Consider the following 25,749-nt stretch of genomic DNA (forward strand, 5'->3'; position numbering starts at 1 on the left):
ATGGATGAGCTACCTTAAATGCCATAGAAATAGGGGCATGATCACACCAGGTAATAAGACCCATTGAGCATTCTAGGACTGATTGTAATAAAGTTTTGTCTAAAAATATTATCTATTCTGCTGCATGACTTACGCGCAGCTGAATAGAAGGAATCCTCTTTTTCTGAAGGATCATATAGTTTGAATGAATCTGTCCCGATTTAGCGTCCCATGGGCAGGCCAGTAGGGCACAGAAACTGCGCAAATTGATAAGCAGCTTCTCCTTGAAGACGCGATCCTATGCTGGAGGGGGCAGGCTCACAGAGTCAATAGAGTTCCTCGTGTGGCAGTCAGTCCCGTGGAGGAGAGCAGGGAGCAGGCAGGAAAGTCAGAAAAAAGGATAATAGCTATGGTTCTAAACAAATAGGGGCAACAATACAAAATGAGGAGAAGGCTGGGGCATTATATAGATCAAGACTAAAGGGGATGCTGGCTGGGGGCATACATACACAGTGGGGGAAGGCAAGGGACGCAAGGTTCTGGGGGCATTAATACACAAGGGGATGGCTAGGGGCATCACTTGCATCTATACTAAAAGGGGGCTGGCTATGATATAAATACACAATGGGGGGCTGGCTGTGGGCAACACACAAGGAGGTTAGGGGTATCACATAAAGGGGGCTGGCAGGGGGCATGAAAACATAATAGAGGCCTGACTGGGGGCAATACACAAGGTAGTGGTGTCACAATACACAAGAGGGCAGCTGGGGCCATTACATTACATGAGGCTAACATTAGATTTTTTGTAATTAATCTAAAAAAAATCTCTTTTGCTGTGGACTACTCTTTTAATGATGCTTAGCCAGCATCATGGTGGACCCCTGGCTGGCTGAGCATCATGGGAAATGTTATTCACAGCTAACATCTGCAGCTTTATCAGCTGTTAACTGCATTCCCCATGATACTCAGCCATCTTGGGTGTGCTATCTGGGTGCTGGCTGGGGCATTGCCTGGATGGGCAATCTGAATCTTTGGAAGGCTTGTGTGTGCAACCTTGGTGCGCTGGCAAGACCTGTGGGTGCAAAGTGGTGCTTTGGAAAGTTTTGTTGTTGTAATCAGGTACTGTGGGTGTAAGGGATGTGAGGGCAATAATGTAAGGAGGGCAGGAAAAAAACAAGTGATGGGCTCTGATATAGATAATGCATGTTACTGTGTGATATTACCTGGCTGGGGCTCTGGTATAGATAATGCATGTTACTGTGTGATATTACCTGGCTAGGGCCCTGATACAAATAATGCATGTTACTGTGTGATATTACCTGGTTAGGGCTCTGAAACTATCAATATACAAACGCAAAGGAGAGAGTGAACATTTCCGTAAGATGAGAAGTTATCCCATGTATATAATACTGTAACTGAAACTTAAGAAGACATACATAATTAATTGGAAAAACCTCAATCGGTGGAATAGGCAGGTTCAGCACATGTTGTTTACCCAAGAATTTGTGTTATTTCCGACTGCTTTAGAAGCTGTTTCAAGCATTAGAAGGATGCCAAACTATGACAGTGTGAAAGTTGCGGTACGAGTGAGGCCTTTCAATACGGTAACTCATTTTATTGACTTGTTTTCGTTTGGTGTATTTTTGTTATGTTTTTATTATAGGAGGTGATATATCTGGTGTGCATGACTAAATATGACACAAGGTTAAAATGTCTCAATGCTAAACTGCTTGAGGAACACACTTGTATGTTAGGCTAATTAACTTTTTGCAAATATTAAGGCACAATATGAATGTGTTTTAAATAAACAACTACATTACTTGAGAGTGTATATATATATATATATATATATATAGGAGAGAAAGGAGAAGAGAGATCGAGAGAGAAGAGAAGCGAGAGAAGAGGTCATTTATCTACAGTGTTCTGTTTGTATTACAGATGAAAACCTCACATTTCGGTCCTTCTCTGGGGCTTTTATGACATATATCGTTGTATTATAACAGCTTACATGCCTCAATGTCCTGGAGATATATTTTTCTTGTAAGATAAAGCACCCCACTCAATAGTCAGTCTATAATAATAATAATAATAATAATAATAATAATAATAATTTGTAGCTCCTTTTCCTCCCTAAAGTATAATGTGTGTTATTGCTAGCAATAAAATATTAGGGACATATTTAGATTGCCAACAACTTTTAAACCTACTAATATTTGTATTCTAGCAAAGCAGATTTATGTCAGTTTCTCTGAAAAACCAAAGCACTCCATGTTCAGGTTGCCTCAGGTTGCTATTCCCAGTTCAAACAATGTTTCCACTTTATTACATAAGGAAATCTAAAATCTATTTTTTCAGTTCTGTATACCCCAGCACCAGGAGTTAATAAGTTGCTGAGAAATTACATATCAACATCAGAATGGTGATGGAGAATAAACCAGTTTCTTCAAACTTTTTACCATGGCCCTGTACAATAATCACATACAACCACTGCCCTGTTCCTGTGCTTTCAGGGGACGATGGCCCTAATATTCTCAATGATCTGTATCATTGGTTATATAGTGTGCCCCAAATATATCTGGTAGAACAAAATCAATAATTTGTACTTCATTACCTCAGAAATTGTAAAATTAATGACAGTGTGACATGCCATTAAAAGAAAATATACATTGACCTTACATTCTGTAGGGGAAATCCAAGTGCAATGAGCAAGTAGCAGCTTGGTTGTGGTGAATGTCTCCAGTTTGGTTTCTATAACAAATTATTTGGGACACAACAGCCAAATAATGGACCTTTTGTTTTATGGTGTGTGGCCGGGGAGAAGAAGTAAAACAAGGCTAAAAATACTTTGTGCCCACAAAAAGCTATTTATGCAAGCAAGGCAATTAAGAGAAAGAAATATCCTCAACTATCCTATTTACATCATCTAAGTTTTCTGTTTTTTTCAGAGAGAAAAATATGCAAGGAGCAAATGCATTGTTTCTATGAAAACCAATTGCACCACTATTTCTGACCCAAAAAATCCTGGAAATGAAAAAACATTTAAGTTTGATCTGGCATATTGGTCTCACAATGGATTTTTGAAAAACAAAGATGGCACACTAGTTTCAGATGGTCATAACAGATACGCAGATCAAGTAAGATATATTTTTGTATTTAACATCACAGCATGAACAAGGAAAGTCTGTGTGGATCCTGTAAATCAACATGGAGGGTTTTGTGCTTGTGAACAGAAAGTATTTCTGCCATATTTTCTGATGATTCTTAGGTTTCTGTGTTGCTATTTTTTATTGCTTCTGAATAATATACATTTTACATTGAAATAATTTCCAAACATTTTCCCTGTGGGCAAGATGAGTTTTTTTTATACATGTGTGGTAAACTATGCCTTTATGCACCAATTAATTATACTTGTTTATTTAGTGTGCAGAAACTTGTGTCCTAAGTTCCCTGTTCAACACATTTCTTTGCTTCATGAGGAAACTAAAACTGAAATCTGTAAATCTCCTAAATAACATATCATGCAATGTTTCCTGGGTTAAAAAAAATCACTTTTTCAAGAGCATCAATTTTGGAGGCACTGACATCAAACAACCAAACAACCAAGTTCGTAAAACACTCCTGCTGGAGATTATAGGACTGGAAGGTTTGGGGTGTCATATAAATTCTTGTACGTCTCAAGGTTGGAGAAATAATAAACCTGAAATGTTATAAAATGTTTACTATATTTGATTGGGTCTTTCCCTTTCTGTAGAAAACGGTGTTCCATGATCTTGGTCAGGGAGTATTAAATAATGCCTGGCAGGGGTACAATGCAACCCTACTTGCTTACGGACAAACCGGCTCCGGGAAAAGCTACTCTATGATTGGATATGGGGCTAACGGAGGTATTATCCCAAATGTATGTGAGGAGCTATTTCGAGCTATTGAAAATAACCAAGAAAAAGAACAAAGGTACCAGGTAGGTTTCATGGTAGGTATCAAAGGGATATGACAATTCTGGACACACAAGATTCAATTATTTCAATGCCAGAAAAAAGCAACAATATTTTAGTAACATACAGTACTAAACTCTAATGAGTGCTAACATGCTCTTATGATTTCACTTTACCTCTACTTCCTTGATCCATGAGCATTAATCCCAGGAAAGATAAGCCTATCTAATCTCCTAACATTGTCATGAGCCCCTCCCCATTTGGATATTAATCACATAGCCCATAGGACCCCTTAAGGACAATGTACATGTACGCGCTTTGTCGTGAAGGGCAGCAACTAATAAATGATGTAAACTATATGACCAAAAGTATGTGGACACCTGCTTTAATATGGAGTTGCCCCCTGACATACTACTGCCAAAGTTTGTGTATGGAAATATGCTGGATTTTATACACCTGTTAGAAATGGGTGTGGCTGAAACTCACAAATTAGGGTGAGTGAATGATCACTGCTATGCACGTGGTTCATTTAGTGGCAGGTTTCCTGGAGTAAGTGTGGAGTCTGTCAACCCAAGAGTGATTTTGACTTTAGACACTTCATACAGCTTGATAGCTTTTACTAAGAGGATGTGTCATCTATTCTTTTAGAAAATAAACACTGATTGTACACCATTTTTACAGGATGATTTTTTTTTCTTTTTATTTCAGGTAACTTTTAGCATGCTGGAAATATATAATGAGCAGGTAAATTGCCCGCTTATGTATGATGCATGATATACCACAGTCAGCTATCCATGTGGGTTATTTAAATGTTATTTGAAATAATGAAAACTCCTTAAGGTAATGTCAGTACAATTGTAACTCACCAAGAAATAACCTACAACCCAACAATGCAGTTGTAGCTATTAAAAACATATAGGGGAAGCAATAATGCACACAGTCAGGATTTCCAAATACTATAAATAGTAAAGGCTCTAACTTATTGTTTAGCCTATATTATGAAGCAGTTTACTTGCCACTTGTTATCATGTTTTCTAATTTACTTTTTCATAGGTCACAGATTTGCTGTCCAAAACCAAGAGGTCTGGTGGCCTAAAAGTGCGAGAAGATCAGCATCAGGGATTTTATGTTGATGGTCTCAAGTTAGTGCCATGCGAAAGTTATACACAAATTGAAAGACTGATGGAACAAGGGAAAAAAATAAGAACCACTGCATCAACCAGTATGAATGCCAGCAGCAGTCGCTCCCACATGGTTATCACCATCCACTTCAAACAGGTAATGAAGACATGGCTGCTTAGAAGACTGTAACACATTCATATGTCAAGTAATGGTGGTGGCCAGAGCTGTTTGGAGCTTTCTCCACCTTTACTAGAAATGCTCTATAGAAAATATATAAACATTTCCATCTCCAGGACACTTGGTTAGTGTCTGCAATCATTGGGTAGGTGGTTGGTACTTAGTCACCAGTATTGTGGAAACTTTCTTATATCTGTCAGAAGAATTGAAATCTCATTAACAGTAATTTTGCATTGTGGAGCACTTCATCTCCAGGATACGGGGTTAGTGTCTTCAGTTGAGAAGGTGGTGGCTATTTGGCCAAACGCACTCCTGCTGAGGTTCTTCCTACTCCCTGCCCACTTCTCAACCATTCAAAGTCTAAGTGGGGTAACCTTTGGGTAACCAAATTAGCTACTAGCTCCACCTCTGTATCTAACTACATATCAGATCCCAAAACCTCATCAAGCTATCTATGAAGATGCTCTTACCCCTAAAGTCAAATACTGTTGCCGAACTCACATATTTAATGAATTAACCCATATATTATATATATATATATATATATATATATATCATATTTCTTAAGTCATATATGTGGAGCACTGATGTTCATGTGTGTATATACCTTTCTAGATTTTCATGGAAGAGGATATTACTAAACAGTCCAGTATAAACTTGGTGGACCTGGCAGGAAGTGAAAGACAAAAGTCTTCTGGATCTGAAGGTGATCGTCTTCGTGAAGGCACCTGCGTTAATCTCAGTTTGACTACATTGGGCAATGTGATCAGGTAGAGACGTTTCTTCGTAGTTTAATCAAAATGCAAAACAGTTACAAATTAATTAGTGGTGCGTTTTAAGAAAGAGTGTGGTTTTGCTGGTCTTATTATATTTTAGGAAGGTCCTACCTCAATTTTGTGAACATGGGCAGAATAAAAACTATAAAAACACTAAGCAGTTGTCTAAAGCAGAAATTATGGAGGTGTATTTCAATTACTTGACAATAACAAAAATAGTTTAATTCTGGTCTTCCTGTGCACGGGCTTTTTCTCTATGACCTGCCTAAAACTTGTCCATGAAACGAAGATTACACACTAAAACCGTAACATTAAAAACTAAAAGTTACCTGCTCAGTTGCATGTGATATACATACTTGTTATGCATATCCCATCAGCACACCTCTGTTTGTGCTGTTTCGAAGTCATAATCACTACATGTCTCATGCAATCAAGCGAAAACTTCTAATTGAGGTTAGCTAATTATATTGGTATTTCTTCATTAAATATTGGCATGAAAAGTGAAAATATATGATTAGAGAAGTCGTCATTTCTACAGATGTCACTGTGAATGTGGTGGGTTAATAAATACAATTATATAACATCTGATTCAGACATAATTTAGTGTAAACCATAGTGGTTTGTTTTTTTAATGCTGCAGCCCATGTTTTTGCATAAAAAGTGAAACTGATATACAGCAATTTGTTTTTGCTTTTTTGCACATGTGCAGGGTACTTTATTTCACCTGCCATGTTTACGGCTTTTTTGGACATGTGTTGTGCATTCTAGACAAGAATGTTGAATCTGGACAAGTGACATCTGAAATATATTATTATTTTTTATTATTATTTAATTATTTTTAAAAACTTTAAAAGTAGTGCACATATATATATATATATATATAATAAAATTACAGTGAAAGTACTACAGTCAAACACTGTAAAATTATTTTCAAAAGTAGGATGTGCATAAAGCAATAGGAATAAATAAGTAATATATAGGAATAAATAAGGGCAGAACAAATGGGCCATTTAATAATTGTTTTTTCCTGTTTTGCAAGTGGCTGTATGGCGTAAATCCAGACCAAATTCAGGTTGCTGTTGTACTTTCATCACTACTACGTTGATATACTTAACTGGTTCTTCCATTTATTTTGTAGTGCACTTGCTGAAGCAGCAATGGGGAAGAAGGTTTTACATATTCCATATCGCGACTCTGTTTTGACCAAACTTCTGCAATCTGCACTGGGGGGCAACAGCAGGACAGTTATGGTAAAATGTAGTGACAACCCTCCATCCTCTGACACTCTCTTATACAACATAAAGGAACATGCCAGATTTCAGAGCAGACTAGCGGTATTTAACAGGGATGACATGTCAATGTTGATGAAATTAAAACAAAAGTGATAGTGATCTGCTACTATCTCAAATCCAATATTTCAGTAATATCAATATTTGAGAAACAAAACCATCTTAACTTCTTCATCTTAGGATGTGAATAATTATTCCTCCTCATTTATTCATTCATCCTCTGTGGTAGAAGTTGATTCTGGTAGCTTAGGAAGAAGGTATGATGAGAAGATGAAAAGAGAGTTTGGGAATTAATTAAAAAAAGCAGATTTTGCATCTGTCACTCAACTTGAGTTTAATGAGAAGAAATTGTTGTAATGGCACCCTTTCAGTATTCCTGTGCGGTGCTTATGGCTCCGTGATGCTGAGGATGATAAAATGTTAAAAAGCTAACATATAGGCTGCGGCCCTCTCCTGCCCCCTTAGTGTTCTTCCCTTGATTACGCCCACACTGAAAGCATTCAAAGGGGCTATGCGAGCTGACGATGTCTCAATAGAACCCTTCCCCTTATTTCCTATTTCAGGGCATTCTGATTTTGCACCTGGGGGGGATGCCAGTCGTATGTCGTCTCTTACACCCCCTACTGTCTCTGTACTTAGGGTCTGCCATGTATCCCATGGCTCCACCTTTAAACCGCTGGCGGAATTGACAGGACTCCCGACTAACCCCTTCCCGACTGTCTTCTTACACCACCAAATTAAGCACTTTCTCACTTCCTCTGGCTCCCTTGCTGGTGGGACTCGTGCCCCTACCGCGTTTGAACAGCTTTGCCTAGCGAACAAGGAGCCCCCACACCTCCTCTCTGCCCTGTACACCATCCAGCTCGCCCCGGTAGTGCTCACTAAACCCTACTACTTTAGTCTCTGGGAGGGGGACCTGGAGGTTTTTTTTTCCCTCGAGGAGTGGGAGAAGATGCTTATGATTGTGCACAAGGGGACCGTCTCCAGCAGAGTGCAGGAAACGCTCTTTAAAATCGTCACCCGCTGGTACAAAGTTCCCCTTGACCTTCACAGGTTTTTGCCCCAGATTCCCCCTACATGTTGGCACTGCAACGCCCTCCCTGGGTCCCTCTACCATATCTGGTGGTCGTGCCCGGCAATCCAACCCTTTTGGGCCAAGGTGTCTACAGTCATGGTAGCAAACCAGACTTTCATAGCTACCCCGGAATCCGTGCTCCTTCACCACAACACTATCCCATACAAGCCCTACAAAGGTTCCATCAAATTTCATTTAATTAATGCTGCCCTTACCACCCTTCCTAGATCCTGGAAGTCCGCCAGCCCCCCTCTATGTCTGCCTGATTCCGGCGCGTCGAATTTATCTACCAGATGGAGGTCCTCACGGGGGCCGCTAAGGGCCGGGAACACTCGGTCGAGCTCCAGTGGTTTCACTGGCGCACCTATGTTTCCTTCCTTGCTGACCGCCCGGACTCCCTAGTGCCCTGAGTTCTTACCTGCCTCTTGCTTTCACTTCAGGTCTCCGCTCTCAGTCCATTTAATTTTTGTTTTTATTTCCTTTCTGGTTCACATTCACACTGTGTTTGGTTTCACACGATATGTTTCTGTGCCTGACTTACCTGTGGCATGGGGCTGACCGGTATCCCGGCCAGGTCTCCGTCTCCTCCTTACGCTGTACGTTTCCTCCAGGCACTTCCGTTGTTGTTGTTACTAATGACACTTCGCCTTCAGCCACTGTTTGTCGAATGCGGATATTATGTAGCACATATCTCCTTCCCCCATGACTGTCCGCCCTTCATGGATACTGTGCATCTATGTCTGTGGTAACAGTTTATTGGTATGCATCCTGTGGGAGGTGACCTCTCCCTTACCTTGTACCATGTATATCCTGATTGTACGATACTGTTGTTGAGATCTTGTGCTCTGTCATATCTTACTTGCAATAAACGGTGAATTGAAAAAAAGCTAACATATGTGTCTATAAAGATGTGTTTCTTAACATTACTTCAGGATTTGAATTAAATGTAAAAATGTAACTGGATGAGATTCATGTTCTTTTTTCAATACACCAGACATAAATCTTTTGAGGGCTATTGAAATAAAACAATAAATATAAATGTTTTGAAAAATTTAATTTTGCTGTCCAAATGAGTTTTGCTATTCTTATAACATTATTGTCTTTTTTCAGATTGCTGCTATTAGTCCAGCAGATATCTGCTACGAGGAGACTTTGTCAACTCTCAGATATGCCGATAGGTGATTCTACACTCGCTTAACGTACACAATGTTTTCAGTTTTCACTGTGAATTAAAGCTCTTTTGGATTTTGTGGCGCATTTTTCAACACAGGTCACAAAATAAACCAATTTACTTATTAATTGCCAGTAAAACCTTTCATTTATTTTTAGGGCAAAGAAAATTAAAAATAAAGCTGTTATCAACACCAGCCCAACTGAGCGACTTATTAAAGAGTTAAAAGCTGAGAATGACAAGTTGCTGACCCGGTTGACTGGGCTTGGAAATTCAGGGAAAAGGGTGGAACAAGATACAAGTAAGTTGAGCTTCAACTGATAAAGTATGGTGAGCTATGCTTAGACTAATTCAGAATAGTATGGTCAGCTAGGATAAGACTAATTTGGAACAGTACTGACAGCTAGCCTTAGTCTAATACAGAACAGTTCTGACAGCTAAGCTTAGACTATTACAGAACAGTATTAAAACCTGTGCTAAGAATAGTACAAAACAGTACTGACATCTTCCCTTTGCGTAAAAGAACACAGTATTGACAGCTGTGCTTAGACTTATACGGTAATGATCGATAAGAAATACAGAAAATATGAGCATACTCTGGAGATGTTCCTCCTGAGGATTTTACAGGTTAACCCATTTTCCATTTGTACCCTCATCCTTATTGAGTACATTTTTACATTTGTTGATACAGTGTGCACAGCTTTGTACCAGTTTTGCCCAGCAGTACTGATAGCTAGGTTTAGACTAATCCAAAACAGTATTGGCAGCTAGGCCTAGACTAATGCAGAACAGTATCGACAACCGGGATTACACTTAAACAGCCGAGCTTAGACTAATACAGAACACTACTGACTGCTAGGCCAAGACTAATACAAAAAAGCACTAACAACCTTATTACTTGGTCTTAGATTAATACAATTATCTGTCTTTAGCTGGGGTTAGACTAATAGTGTTCAATGCTAAGATTGAGTATTTTTGTGTCTGAATTTACCAGCCCAAGACACACTTGACACTTCAGTGTCCTTTCTGAAATATGGCCAGTCCTGTTGATACAAAGCTATAAGCTATTCAGACAGAAGTCAATAAAGAATTAAAAAGGCATATTTGTTTTTCATTTTAGGGGAGCTGCATCGTTTGCTTACAGAGAATGAGCTGCGTATCCAAGCCATGCAAATGACTTGGGAAAATCAGCTACAGGAGGCACGGAAAGAGTGGGAACAACAGTTTGCCACAATCACACAGGTACATTAATGCATATGTTATAATGTGTAATGTCCCATTCATGTCACAGGTCTAAGACAGGCTGGAAACTCAAATGTCTCCATAACAGTTCAACTGCCAGACAAAAAGTACAAACTATTTGTAATTTTAATAAATGGCTTTCGGTATGTTAACAGCTCTGGCAGCTTCAATTAGCCCTTCAGCAGCCAGTCATTTTTTTTACTCCTCTCCAAAATGTTGTTTTTGAACACCGATATTTTTATATAGTTGTATGCTCTCAATGCCTCCAATGCTTCCATCACAGGATATATATATATATATATATATATACAGTACACAATCCACAGGGCTTGCACTCAGTTTGTCTGTATATATTTAAAGAATTGGCACTTGCCCGGGTGCTGTTCCCACCAGTAACAATCACAGTCCATAAATTGGGCCACACACTTACAGGACTTGTATTCAAATCTTTATTCTGCCATTACCAAAATGTAGACGTTTCAGACTAGAGCGTGACCCTTTGTTAAGATAGTATCTTGATGGACTATATATATGTGTGTGTGTGTGATTTCTACTAAATCCATTAATTACCGGTATATTGAGTAACACTAAGGTTAGTATCCATTTGTATTATCTAGTTGCTATATATCGTTTCTTTTTTGTAGGAAAGACGCATGATGCAGACATACCCTTATCTCTTGAATGTTAATGAGGATCCACAGCTTACAGGAGTACTAAAACACTTCATACAAAATGGTAACATGCACCAGTGAAAAGAGACAGAGAGACTTTTATAAATGTTGTCAGAATATATGATCTGCTTACATTTAATAGTGCTTGCTCTTTGTTTTAAATTGAAGTTGTGAGAAGTTGTCATTTAACTCTGAGACCCTAATATTGCGGTAAATACCTTGAGACTCAGGGCAAACCATGAGACTTCCCTGGTATGTTAACAATGAAATAATGAATGGATTTCCAAGTAGATCAAAATAATTTTATAAAAAAATCAGTAGAAAATGCAAAACCTTAGTTTAATACTATGCTAGTAATTTCAAGCATTTGACTTTAGACCTTGCAGATGAAACTTAAAAAACATAAGAGGATCACTTTGTGAAATGCCACTTATAATCACTGTATATATTTTGCACTATAGGATCATCTGATGTTGGCCAGGCACCCTCCAATGCAGTAATCCTGAGGGGATTAGGGTATGTTAATAACTGTATTTAAACCAGTTTTCAATTCTGTATATACCCCTGAAACCAAATAGTGAGTCTACAGTCCTTCCATGGACTCTATATAGCAATAAAACTGGATAATAAGCAGGTTTATGAGCAGCAGTTCTTAGACCTCCATTATTACGTAAACAGAAGGAGTTGATTCAGAAATAATGATATAGCCTTGCTGTTGAGGTTCCAGGCATTTTGTATTTAGCACATATGATCTATCTAAGATCATGACGAGATTTGTCACCTATGATGTAAGATTTTCATTGCTGGAGCTCTATTCAGCCAAACACATCTCCTGGAACATGATATACTTACCGCCTGTCAGCTTCAGCACTGGCTCAGCAAACATTGCAGGGGGTTCTGAGACCACTCATGTGCGGAAAAAGTACTTTCCTGACACTTAATGGCTGCTTCAAACAGCCAATCAGTCTCCAGAATAGCTAGACATGGAGGTCATGGAAACCTGCAGCTTCAGGGTCTCATTTCCTCCCAAAGTTAAGTCTATTATTTCATTAAATTCATTAGAAAAATTAAAGTTGATGAAGTTGAGCAGTTTTCAATTCCCATAGGCATTAAATCTATGTTTTGCTTTCCTTTAGGATTTTACCCAATCATGCTACATTTGTGAACAGCGACAGTAAGGTGTTTGTAAAACCGCATGGCAAAGCCAAAGTCATTGTTAATGGAGTGGCAATAGTCACCGACACCAAGCTTCAGCATCTTGTGAGTTAGAAATACCAGTATAAAAAGGCATTTTTCTTTTGCATTTATGAGCAGACTACAATATACATGAATCTGATATTGTACATCAAAGTCATTCCAACAACTGCTCAGTTATTGTGGTTGGCTGGTGTGGAACTCCAATCAATGTATTTGCTTAAATTAAAGGACTTGAGTTTCTTTTGTCCATTTGACCTACTGTTAGATGGCAAGGGTAGGTAAAACATTTTTATGTGGATTTTGGTCTTCCAGGGAGAGAAGATGAATTAATTTTGACAGGCAAATGAAAGGCATGATGACCATGCCATTGCTGATCGCCCTTGTATGTTATTGTATTGCACCTTGTATTGCAGCAGCTGGTAGAATAATCTTGTTAAAAAATCAACACTTCCATAAGACCACCAAGTTTTATTGATGGTCTACTTCAATACCAAATAAATGGACAGTTCATTGCCACATACAGTCCCACCAAAGAAGAATACATATTAAAATATTTTGTAATATGTATTCATTAACCTATAAGAAAAAAATCACTTACCTTAAGAAGAAGCTGCAGCTACTGAGCTGCAGCACACCAGCCCCCCAGTCTTCTTTTTGCAGTCTTGGCTGCTTGAAGCATGCGTGTATGTTTTCGTATGGATTTGATATTAGAGTTTCCCAGAATAAAGCTATGTAACTTGTCTTGTGTTCCCAGGATCGCATTATCCTTGGATCAAACAGTGCTTACCTTTATATTGGATTTCCTGTTGAGCGTGGCTCTGAGGATATTGGTAGATTTGACTATGATTTCTTTCAGTCAGAACTTGCTGCAGCTGAAGGATTTAGTGTTGACAAGTTAGGTATGTGCAGTCATAAATTAGTCTAACAATGTCAATAAGTCATAAGAAAGCATCAGTGTTTTGGTAAAACAAAAAATGACATTATTTCACAAAACTATTTTGGGACTAAAATACCGCAATTCTGTTTTCCACAAAATAGATTAGACTAGACAACCAGTTTTTAAGAGTTATCATGGATGTGGCTAAATTTTGCCTGAAAGCATCTTGACCAACATCTCGTGTTTTCAAGCTCTTCACGCATAATTTCAAATTTCTACCCATTCAATTGGATTGTATCAAGGAGTTACAAATTAATTAACCACTTCATTAACTTAAAGTCTAAAAAATGCTCTATTTTGTTCTCTCTGGTTTGGTGGGTGCTAGATTTCCTTGTGCTCCTCAGGTGCTGCCCACGATCAAGAAGGTAAACTAGATCCAAGCGTGCTTGCTGTCTTCCATGACTACATTAAATTGATGCCATTGGTTGCAGAAGCAAATCAGATGAGTGATGAGCTTATGAAGGTAAACACTAGCCCGGCATGAGTATGCATTCATAAGATTGGTTTTAGTTGAGAAATGACTTGTGTGACAAGCTTACTTAACTCATACATCAACTGACTGGCGTAACTACAGGTTACCCGTTGTTCCTGTCTCCTCATTCTAAGGAACCGGCATGGGGAGACAGGAACCTATTGGGATCATGTTATGTCACCAGGCAGCTCGCACAGAGATAATATTTACAGTTTTGTTTATCACTTTGGTTGAGTGCATGTGAGCATAAGTATACATCGTCATCTAGTGTGAAATATTTTTAAGCCAATATTTAAGGAGAGTTGAAGAGCCACTTAGGCACCTATTATATGCTATTTATTGAGGTATCAATTGGTCATTTTGTTTGGATATCAACAATACGTGGGTTGATATTGATACACAAAGAATGATGTCTCTGTAGCTATATATGTTTTTATATGATGATTTAATGAAATTTTTTTTCCTGGCACAGGATCTTAAATTTGAATTGAAGGTGAAAAATTTGGCCTTGACTGATTCCAGAGGTTATGATCTAAAAAAGGAAATAATGGTGAAAGTTATCAATCAAACTACTAACCAGGTGCATCATTGATAGAAAGTGAATTTGAGAAATACCGGTACTTTATATTGTTTGTTTGTGATATGGGAAAAGTCCGTGAAATTGGGGTTATGCCTATGGGTGATTATGTGTAATTATGATCTTGGTTATTTTACAGAACACTAGTTTATGATCAAACATCCCAGTCATAACTGATTTGAATTGCAACATTATGTACTGGGTATAAGGCATCCTTTGGAATACCAGCTGAGGTGTGTAGGGGATCCTTAAATTGCATATGACAATGGAGCAGTTAGGAAATCCATGAATACATGATTATCACCATTACCAATTTCAGTAGTGAAGAGGTAATTAAGTAGGTTACGCTATATGTTTTATACCTCCTTGCTGTGGATTGTTGATTGTCCTGAGTTTTCCCCAAGGTGACTATTCACCGGTAAACACAGAAGAATAATCAGCCAGGTGTTCACTAAGATGAAGCAAGGCCCAACAGCAGAGCTCATCTCCTGAGTATAGCAAGTTCATATGGAATCTTGGAGAAATGGACTCTGCAGAATAACTAGTAAAATAATGACTCAATCAAGTGAGATCAGGTTGCACAGTGGTTTATACACATAACCCAAAAGCTAAAACCCAATTTAAGATATAAATATAATATTAATTGTAAACATAATAACACTATTATTTACTGTCTGTAAAATACTAATGTCAAAAAAACAGTTGTGCAGTACTGCTAATCCAGGACATACTTGAAATTTCATAGAATATATTTCATGTAAAATATGATACATGTGCCTCTACCAACTTCGCACAAACTCCCGCAAATACCCTTAACCCCTTAATGACAAAGCCCGTACATGTACGGGCTCAAAATGCATTGTTTTCAATGGGTTTTGGGACCGGCCATTGTCCTTAAGGGGTTAAATACAGATTCTAAATTTGCATGTTCCCCTTTTTTGTTGTCTACTTCCATAGTTGTTTATTAAGGACATGTAGTGGAGTATTTTTATTTTAAATATTCACATAACGTCTCCTATTTTCTTGTGATATCATCATAGGTGTGGATTTGGTCGAAATCCAAGTTCATCAACAGGAAGTTTTTAATGGAGGAATTGTATCAGCGCTTTTTGGATGGAGACGTCAACTTTGACCGTGAAAGTGATCCGTTCTGGGACCCCGTGGGAATTATTCATTTAGGTTCTGCTCACATCTGGCTCCAGTCTCTAGCTTATTGTATGAAATTGGAGGAACAAACTGAGCTTCTTAATTGTGAAGGGTTGGAGGAAGCAATTCTTGTAATAAATATTTCACCTTGTTCCAGTAGTGGAAGGTATAGTAATTACGGTCATTGGCAGTAATGTATGTCAGAATGTTTATACTTGTTGGGTGTTTTTCTTATTTAACAGAAAACATTTAATTGTAACAAATACACAAAATAATACAGTGAAAGTATATATAGCTACAGAATCCAAGAACTAGAGTTCTTGTGAGATTTCACAATATACTATATGAGAGAGGTAAATTGAAAATTATGAAATTATAAAATGCTTTTTGTGTACCTGCTCAGCAGTTTTAAATATATTCTTATCATTATATTTTGCTTGCTTTAACTGGCTTTTGTATGTACCACTCCTCCTTCCATCTCATACTCAACAGCTTTCATCTTATATTCTTACTCTTGGTTCTTACTCTGGTATCTTAAAACTCAGATAAATGCTACCCAAAAGAGTGGTACATATTCGAAATCCAAATTCTTGCAATAAAAAATCCCAAACTATATATAATCATAACAACCCAATCTATTGTATGCCTATCCTACAATGCGTGGCATATACAGGAAAATAATAATAGCACAAATATATTGCACGTGGGGGAGGGGTTACATTTTTACCATTATATTGTTTTTGCCCTAAATTAGGCTGAACGTATCCTGAAACAAAAAGCTTTCTTTCTGTAAAGTATATAAGGTGTCTAAGCTAGGTTGTAACCTTGCTGTAACCTAAAGCAAGGCAGCAAAAATTGACCTAGCTCCAAGCAGAAAGAATTGGCTCCAGCGCCTTGGTAGTCAAAGAGTTAATGCCAACCTTAGATAAATAATGCTGAAGAACTAATACTTAATAATTCCAACAAAATTAAAGACTCACTAAGTAGTAGGTCTTTTCTACTTTTTTTTGAGCATACGAGGGTTTTCATCATGGAACCTCTCTTCTTGCAATGTTTATTACATGAGTACTTCCAAAAGCAAATACCGTATTTGCTCGATTATAAGACGAGGTTTTTTTCAGAGCAAATGCTCTGAAAAATACCCCTCGTCTTCTAATCGGGGTCGTCTTCTAATCAGACCTCAAATAGAGTCTGATTAGGAGACTAAGATCCAGATCCCCCGCACCGCTGCAGGGGACCTGGATCCTCCTGTCTCACCCCCCCCCCCATCATACACACTTACCGGTGCTTCCTGCTGTATTGCCGGGGCAGCGGGTTGACGTCTACGCGATCCGCGTAGACAACGTCCGCTGCAGCCGGAAGGAGGTGTGGCTAGCAGCGGGGGTTGTCTGCGTCCGTCGCGTAGACCTTCCCCGACTGTCAGAGATCTCTGATCTCTGACAGCCGGGGAAAGTATACGCGACGGACGCATACAAACCCCCGCTGCCAACTCCACCTCCTTCCGGCTGCAGCAGAAGGCGACGTCAACCCGCTGCCCCGGCTGGAAGCACCGGTAAGAGAGGGCTGAGAGGGGAGAGAGGAGAGGGGAGGGGGGGGGGGGGAGAGAGTGTGTGTGTGTGTGTTAGTTAAATGGGGGCATAGGGCATTTCTGGAGTGGCGTTAAGGGGGCATTTAATAGAGCACTCTGCCTCCTGAAATGCCTTATACCTCCCTATATGCCACTCTGCCCCATAATATGCCTTTTAACCCCCTAAATGCCAGAGTGGCATATAGGGGTATAAGGCATTTCTGGAGGCAGAGTGCTCTATACAATGCCTTTTAACTCCCTTAATGCCACTCTGCCTCCTGAAATGCCTTATACCTCCCTATATGCCACTCTGCCCCATAATATGCATTTTAACCCCCTAAATGCCAGAATGGGATATAGGGGTATAAGGCATTTCTGGAGGCAGAGTGGCATATAGGGGGTCAAAAGGCATACCATGGGGCACAGTGGCATATAGAGGGTTAAAAGGCATATCATGGGCCACAGTGCCATATTGGTGTGGCAAGCCTGGGGGCAGATGTGCGTAACTGGGGGACAGGCTGGAAAATACAAGAAATAAAAACAAAAAAAATATTTTTCTCAATCATAGCTTTTATTAAAAAAAATAGTTTACATGAATTAACATTTACTGGTAAAACTTTTTTCCTTTAGGGTCGTCTTATATTCAGGCTTTTTCTTTTTTCCTAAGTTAATATTCAGATTTTGGGGGGTCGTCTTATAATCAGGGTCGTCTTATAATCGAGCAAATACGGTATTACATATCTACAAATGCTTCAAAAGAGTACATTTACAGTACCACATTATTATTATTATGTTTCTTTTGTGTGACGATTCCAGGCCCTTTGGAGAAGAAGATATAGTAATCGATCCTCTGGAATTACTAGGAAGAAAAATTGTTTTCCAGATCCATATTATACAGTGTTTTGGTGTCCGATGGTTAAAAGAAACTAGTAATCGGGGTATTCAAATAGGGTAATTATCACACTTCACTGTATGTTTAACTGACTCACTGTATGAGAAGAACAAAATGTGTTTTCTAAAAGATTATTATTATTATTATTATTACTTTATGTAAAAAAAAATACAATTTGGTCATATTTTCAAACCATACTCCACTTTTTTCTGCAGCTATCAGTTTTATGATGTTCCATATCCATTGTACACCAAACCAGTCTGGAAAAATGTGAATCCAGTTATTGAACACCAGCTTCAGTTTGTTGCCTTGAACGTATCAAATGAACTTTTGAGCTATTTACAGAAGAATGCATTGGTTGTCGACTTGTGGGGTCTGCAGGGTATTTTTTCTTTATTTTAAATATCCATTTTTATTTAAACCGTTTTAAGGTGTGCCACAATCTCAAGACACAGACAGAGTTTACCTAAAAACACATGTATACAGTTTGCCACAGAATGTCAACAGCAATGTCGCTCTGAGACCATATTACAAAATAACATAAAACATGCTTATTATTTTGAAACAAATCCTGCATTTGCTAGCTACGGGATCCCGCCAATGGGGTTATATGGCTAGCGAGAACTCAAAAACTGAACAGGGACAAAAAGGAGAAATAAAAGTGTGTGTGGATAGAAAGAGGCAAGACAAGCAGGGCGGAAAGAGTGGAAAGTAAAGGAGGAGCCCAAGTGCTATTAGAGCATGTTGCAAGTATCTTTTTAATACATTCATTATATGATGTGTAGAATGATATGTATGGTTTGCAGAAGGAGGGGGTTGTCAAGATGTCAGAAGGCTACAGAAAGTTCCGAAAGGATAAGATAGAAAAATGTACCTTTTGTTTTAGTTGTTAGGAGATCATTAATAATTTTTTTGAGGATTGTATCAGTTGCGCGTTATGGATGGCCAAGTGGGTATAGGTTAAACATTCCAGTGGTTTAGAGGTCAGGGGGAGAAGGGACACAGGACAGTAGTTGCATACGGATGCAGAAGGCTTCATTAAAATGCTAGCATGTTTGAAAGGGGATTGAAACCACGCCAGTGGTTTAGAGAGATTAAAAAGATGGGTTGTGGTACCAGAAAGAGACTGTAGGAAATGCAGGGGAATGGGGTCAAGTGGGCAGATTGTGAGGTGGGAGGACAAGAGGACATCAGAAACATAGCATTACGAGGGAGGATATTATCCCTGATGCTATCTAAACAAAGTAAGTTTGGAGAGATAGAGGAGTGAAAGAGCAAAGCATGAATTTGTAGTATTTGGGTATTTCCTCCACAGATGCTTAGCGCCTTCCCTATTCCACCATGACTATGCCCCTGTGCACAAAGCAAGGTCCATAAAGACATGGTTTGAAGAGTTTGGTGTGAAGGAACTCTAGTGCCGTTAACCCCATTGGGATGAACTGGAACGGAGATTGAGAGCCAGGCCATCTCGTCCAACATTGGTGCCTGACCTCACAAATGCTTTACTTGATGAATGGGCAAAAGTTCCCACAGAAACACTCAAAAATTGCCTGGAAAGCTTTCCAGAAGAGTGGAGGCTGTTGTAGCCGCAAAGATGTGCGCAACTACGCCCATGACTTTGGAATGGGATGTTCGACATGTTCATACAGATGAGATGGTCAGGTATCCACATGCATTTGGTCATATAGTGTATAAACAGATGAAACAATGTACATTTGTTTGTTTTGTTTTTTGCACAACAGAGGGATGTTCTGAATATGATTGGTCACTGTCAGATCCAGAGAGCACAGCAGAAGGCCAGATTTTAATTGACAGTACAAAAACTTTGATCTCCAGCTCAACTCTTGTTGTAAGTAATTATTACTTTTTACCATGTTATTTTGTTTTCAAATCAGAGAAAGCAAAGACTAGAAAAATGCATGTTACAGGCCAAATAGTACAGCATGAAATGTTCAGAAAAACTAGAGGATGAACAAGTTTCACAATGAAAGCCAGGCACTAATATGATGTATCAGGTATATTATTGACTATTGATATTATACTGTCACTTACTACAAACTGTAAAAAGAGACCTGCTACTGAATTGTGCAGCATGACAGCAAATAACCATCAGGGAGTAATTTTTAATTAGGGTGGGAGATAAATGGAACAGCCTCCCCTCAGAAGTGGTAGAGGTGAACAGAGTGAGTGAATTTAAACATGCATGCATGCATAAAGCTATCTTGAATCTAACACAAGACCAAGGACTGCTTAAGGTCTGGTACTCTACATCAGGAAAAGGCAGACTGGGTGGGCGGAATGGTCCTTACCTTCCGTCAAATTCTGTATTTTTGTGTTTCTCTTTTAACTGTGCATTTCATTTATTTGAAAACTGAGCAAAAAAAGAATATAGCAATACACTATATGGAAAAAGTATTGGGACACTCTACCATTACACCAACAGTGATTTTATGACATTGCATTCTAAATACATAGACATTAATATGTAGTTGGCCACCCTTTGCAGCTTTAACAGCTTCCACTCTTCTTTCCACAAGATGTTGGAGTGTTTCTGTGGGAATTTTTGCTCATTCATTGAGTAGAGGATGTGTGAGATCAGGCACTGATGTTAGACAAGATGGCCTGGCTCGCAGTCTCCGTTCCAGTTCATCCCAAAGGTGTCCAACGGCGTTGTTCTTCCACACTAAACTCACCCGTCCATGTCTTTGTGCAATCAGTCATGCTGGAATAGAAACAGTCTACCCTAAATTGTTCCCACAAAGTTGAAAATATAGCATTGTCCAAAATGTCTTGGTATGTCCCCTTCAGACTACCAAGACATTATGGACAATGCTATGCCATATGGCAATATGATGAAAAGGGTAACATGTGCAATACATTGTAAATTATTGACTAATTCCTTTTATGACCCATAACTATTTTTAACTTAGTAACATATTTGAACTCTATTGTTTTTCCTTTTTTGAGGCCTGTTATATTTGAGGCAATTTCAGAGAGATAATCTCTTAATCATCATAGCAATCCTGGGATAAACTCGATACTACTCGATGGAAAGAGCTTATAAGATATTTCTGTCACAGAAATATGATTCAGCTTTGATCCTAAAACAACATTGCACTACAAATAATCTGACCACAATTAAGGTTTATTCAGTTAAATCTGTTTTCCAGGATTCAAACAGCCAAATTTCAGAGCTCTGCTTAAAGTTGCGACACTTAGAACAAGAAACACAACTTCTTAGAGACATAAACAGGGTTCTAAGAGAGGAGAACAGTTTTCTGAAAGAGTCTCTAAAGAAATCACAATCATGCAAAGCTGAATGTAAGTAATAATGTATCTACACATATAAAAAGGGTGGTGGACATGTTTAATAGAGTTTCAGAGAGTTATTTGCCAGCAGAGAGACGTCTCATGTGTTTCCCAAGATCTAATTACTTTGGGCTGGTTACGTCTTGAAAAGAAAGCACGTTGCAACCTCTGTTTTAGTTTGGTTATAGTGAATAGGGTTTTGTAGACCACAATTACTACTTTTAATTCATAAAAATGAAATAATGATGATTCTGAATCTTACAAATGGCATTTTAGGTTGTGATAAAATGATAAGAACGTCCTCCCAAGGCAGTTCAGCTAAAAGTACACAAAGCGTAGTTCCTTCAAACGAAAGTGGAAGGCTGTCTGTTCAGAAGACCAGCTACGACGCTGACTTTGCAAGAGCACTTAAAGTTTTCTATCAAAGTATGAACACCATCAGGGGGCACTTTCTGCGACTAAAACACTACAAACCACCGGTAAGAATATTAACAAGGTGTTTATTTCTACAAAGAAAAATGTTATGTAGTATATTGTTCTAGGAATACATGCAGTATGAGTAATATACTGTATGTAAATATGTGTGACTTTTTGAGGCCTGCAGCATCGAGACATTGTAGGACTGTGTATCGTTGCAGAATGACACGGTACAAAAGGTTGTTCATATGTGTATGTGCAGCCACCAGAACATGGCTATAACAGCATCAGTGATCAGTATCACAGCTGAATAGTTCTGGCACTTAAAAACTGGTAAACCACAAGTGTGCGGGCGCATGTTCCATTTTTATAGCACAGGGCTGTACAGGTAGGTGAAAAAGAGGGGAGCTCTCAGGCACTGGCCCACCAAACATTTACCTAATGTTTGTGACCATAGCGACATAGCAGTGGCCACATAAAATAATCTTTTAATTACTGCATTAGCAAATGTTAATCTATTTACTAATGATGAACAGTGCAAATTGTACCTTCTGAATAGATCAGCCATATGACCAAAGTATGTGGCAACCTGACCATTACAATTACAATTGTTGTTGCCCATCCATCTGAGAAGGGTTATACAGCTGTTTCCAAACAATTTAAAGTCCATCATTTTACAGTGAGAAAGATTATGGAAAACATTTGCCCATCTTCCCAGGAGTAAGGACGTCCAAGCAAGTTCATGTTTGGAAAGGTTGCCAGGAGAAGGCCTCTTTTCTCTTAAAACGAACATGCCAGCACAGCTTAGGTTTGCAAAGTTGCTTCTGAACAAACCACAAATCTTCTGGAACAATGTCTTTGGTCAGACAAAGCCAAAGCGGAGATGTTTGGCCATAATGCACAGCCCCACGTGGCGAAAACCAAATGCAGCATATCGACATGAACAGCTAAAACTGAAACTCCTAAACTTAATAATTAAGAGGGGTGTCCACATACTTTTGGTCATATAGTGTATCTGTTGGTATAACAATATGTACTCTTGTTTGTGCAATAGTAATAGAGCCCAAGGTACATTAAAGAAACTATTAAGAAATAGCAGTGCATTACTATTTTATTCCAAATAAAGAAAATAAAGCATGGGTCAAACATGGGTCCTTTAGTATGATAATGACCAAAGCACTCTTCCAAAAGCACAAAATGAAAAAAAAATAGACTTTCACATTGGTCACCACTGAGTCCTACTCTCAATCTGATTAAGACTTTTGGAAAGAGCTAAAATTGGCTATTTGAAATCCTGCAAACAAATATTAAGGAAGGGTGCCTTCAATGTTGCCCGGATCATATTTTGTTTCATCTGTGAAATCATGCCAGTTGAATTCCTTTTTTGTTGAATATCTTTGGACAACCCATTAGAATATTCTTATAATATAAAGTAGGTGCATTTCAAATTGTTTCTGTAGATGTTGTAGTTGATGTACAAAGCATTTAAGGGCACCAATTACCATATGTTGACCGTAACTGGGAAAGCTCCAGGTTTGTCCCAAAGGCTTATGGTAATCACAGCTGATCACTGGGTCCTCAGAAGTGGTTTATTTTTTATATTTTCCCTCCCAATCCCCACCTAGTCCTGCCTCCTTTGTGATTTAATAAGTGCGTGTCCTGTTTCTCCAAATACCCATTTCTGCCGTATACCTCTTTTTACGACTTATCCCATGTTGTAAATCCGACAAAATTCTTTGATGTGATCTCATGACCATTGAACAGATTTTATACCAGTGTTTTGCTTATCTTTCAGTATACGTCTAATTGAGCCATATAATATATCTCTTCCAGGAGGAAGAAAATATTTGCACGCTGCGGCTTTTTACTGAGAAACAATCACAGATGTTCAAGGATTTTTGGCAGCAACTTGAATGCTGCATTTGCAAGTTGAAAAATGATGTTGCTGCTATCGTGAAAAAGAAAAGGGAAAGCATGTCTACTAAAAGTTAGGGCAACAGTATGTTGACTTTATTTTGTGTGTAGGTGAGAGGGCATGGACGTTCAACTGCCAGCAGAGTCGGATATAGAGCTGGCATCAGAAATCAGGCCCAGTATCAACTGATGCCATCTGTCGTGTCACAGGTCGCTACAACCCCATGTCTTTCCCCTCACTGCATCCGCTCTACTACCGCCTGCCACTGAAACATAGAATTTGATGGTAGTAAGAACCACTCAGTCCATCTAGCCCTACAATATTTTCTTGCTGTTAACATCTCAAAACTTTAATCGGTCCTTGATATTGTCTAATATTCAGGAGAGCATCATGCCTATCCATGTTTAAATTAACCTTTATTGCCCTCTTGGTAAAGTAAAACGTCCTTACATACTAAAATACTATGTTGTCACCTAGGGATCACAACAATCCTCTTGGCAGTATAACATTTCGTACTCCCTCCAGCCCCCTCACCATGTCCTTTCTCTATGGGCAAATTCGTCCTATTATCACCCGGGGATCCCTTAGGCAGGGCCTACCCGCTTAGAAGAAAGACCTCCCTGATATATACCTAGATGCCCTGGTTGACGCCACAGTGTTACATTCTAAGCTTTTGGTGTCTTGTTCCTATAATCAAATGTTTCTGAAAATTCTTCACTGAGCATACATGACTCCGAAACTCTATGTGGCGGCCCGGTTGGGAGATAGTTCTAATTGTTTTAAGTGTGCGGCAACCGACGCCGATCTTTATCAAAGCCTCTGGGCCTGCACCTACATCGCCAACTTTTGGAAAGACGTTCATCAATATGTAGTTAAGAGTTTTGGGTATTACTTTCCACTTGACTGTGGAATGCGCTCATTTTGGAATTTTACCGTCTCCAGATATCCGCCCCTTTACTGCCAAGGAAAAGACCCTTTTGAATACCATATCAGTGGTTAGTAAAAAAGCTATACTGGCCCAATGGATACAGCCTACCCCGCTGCACCTAGACATGGTTGTGAGCCGGCTGCATTACATTTTTCGCCTGGACTGGCTGGAAGTAAAGGCTAAATACTTCTTCCAAAAAAGGTCTTCCTTTATTGCTGTTATGGACGACTCTATGAAACGATCTCTCTACAATACATTTCGCTCCACTGGTTGGTTCCGCCTTCAAACGCTGAAGGGGTCCTCTCCGATTCCGGGGCTTCCGACCTGCTCTGGCTACGGTTGAGGTGGAGTCTCAGGAATTGTGATGGGGCTGAGACATCACAAGTTTGCTTACTTAACGGATGTTCTGTTTCATCTTCCTTGCCTGTGTACACATTGACTCCCCTGTCACCCTTTTTTCTTTTTTGGACAGCTGTTCTGATAGTTTGTTAATATTTCCTCACACTGGTGCCTTATGTAGGTTATTTGTTGCTACAGTTCCTGTCACGATTTCTTACGCCTATACTCTTCGCACCTTATGTACTGACACTACTTATGTATTGTGCATCCCTGCTATCATATGGGTTGTCTGTATTATGTGCCTTCTGTGATCCTTTTGTATTTTTCTTGTACATGTATCGACTGTGTCTTCCTTACTACCGATTTGTACCTCATATGCCTCCTACGATACTGACACATGCCTACTGTGTTTGTATACTGTATTTTGGCTTGCCCTTTTCTCTTTTTTCTGTACTTTATATGTGCAATATCCTCTTTGAATTAAATTGGACCTGCTTGTCACACTTAGTGAAAATGTATTGGACCGCAAAGGGTTGAAGCGCTGGGTAGAACTAAATACCATTTTACCACCTCTAGAACTGCCATCAACTTCTGGTTTTAGGTCTATATTTAACTATTA

At 38.9% G+C, this 25,749-nt stretch overlaps 1 protein-coding gene across 1 annotated transcript; it reads left to right on the plus strand.

The window, feature by feature from the left end:
* The first annotated feature begins 1,547 nt into the window (after nucleotides 1-1,547).
* On the plus strand, nucleotides 1,548-23,940 carry LOC149275608 (kinesin-like protein KIF28). The gene is made up of 23 exons (XM_089504542.1): nucleotides 1,548-1,583; nucleotides 2,925-3,113; nucleotides 3,731-3,937; nucleotides 4,620-4,655; nucleotides 4,965-5,189; nucleotides 5,826-5,980; nucleotides 7,125-7,236; nucleotides 9,461-9,528; nucleotides 9,680-9,822; nucleotides 10,642-10,763; nucleotides 11,408-11,498; nucleotides 11,896-11,950; nucleotides 12,571-12,694; nucleotides 13,386-13,530; nucleotides 13,913-14,031; nucleotides 14,513-14,620; nucleotides 15,658-15,929; nucleotides 18,147-18,281; nucleotides 18,438-18,604; nucleotides 19,965-20,068; nucleotides 21,393-21,543; nucleotides 21,808-22,010; nucleotides 23,782-23,940. Exons 2-23 carry the CDS (start codon nucleotides 2,961-2,963, stop codon nucleotides 23,938-23,940), a joined length of 3,054 nt encoding a protein of 1,017 aa, XP_089360668.1. The 5' UTR covers nucleotides 1,548-1,583; nucleotides 2,925-2,960.
* Nucleotides 23,941-25,749: the final 1,809 nt, after the last annotated feature.

The sequence above is a fragment of the Sceloporus occidentalis genome, unplaced genomic scaffold (assembly GCF_023333645.1).
Source record: "Sceloporus occidentalis isolate IW3139 unplaced genomic scaffold, rSceOcc1.0.p SCAF_277, whole genome shotgun sequence".
Taxonomy (NCBI): domain Eukaryota; kingdom Metazoa; phylum Chordata; class Lepidosauria; order Squamata; family Phrynosomatidae; genus Sceloporus; species Sceloporus occidentalis.

Bases quoted from the DNA above. Each gene is read 5' to 3' on its own strand.
- LOC149275608 (XM_089504542.1), top strand. From the start codon at position 2,961: ATGAAAACCAATTGCACCACTATTTCTGACCCAAAAAATCCTGGAAAT. The intron at 3,938-4,619 runs GTAGGTTTCATG...TTTTTATTTCAG, and splicing joins AAAAAGAACAAAGGTACCAG to GTAACTTTTAGCATGCTGGA. The intron at 13,531-13,912 runs GTATGTGCAGTC...TGTGCTCCTCAG, and splicing joins ATTTAGTGTTGACAAGTTAG to GTGCTGCCCACGATCAAGAA.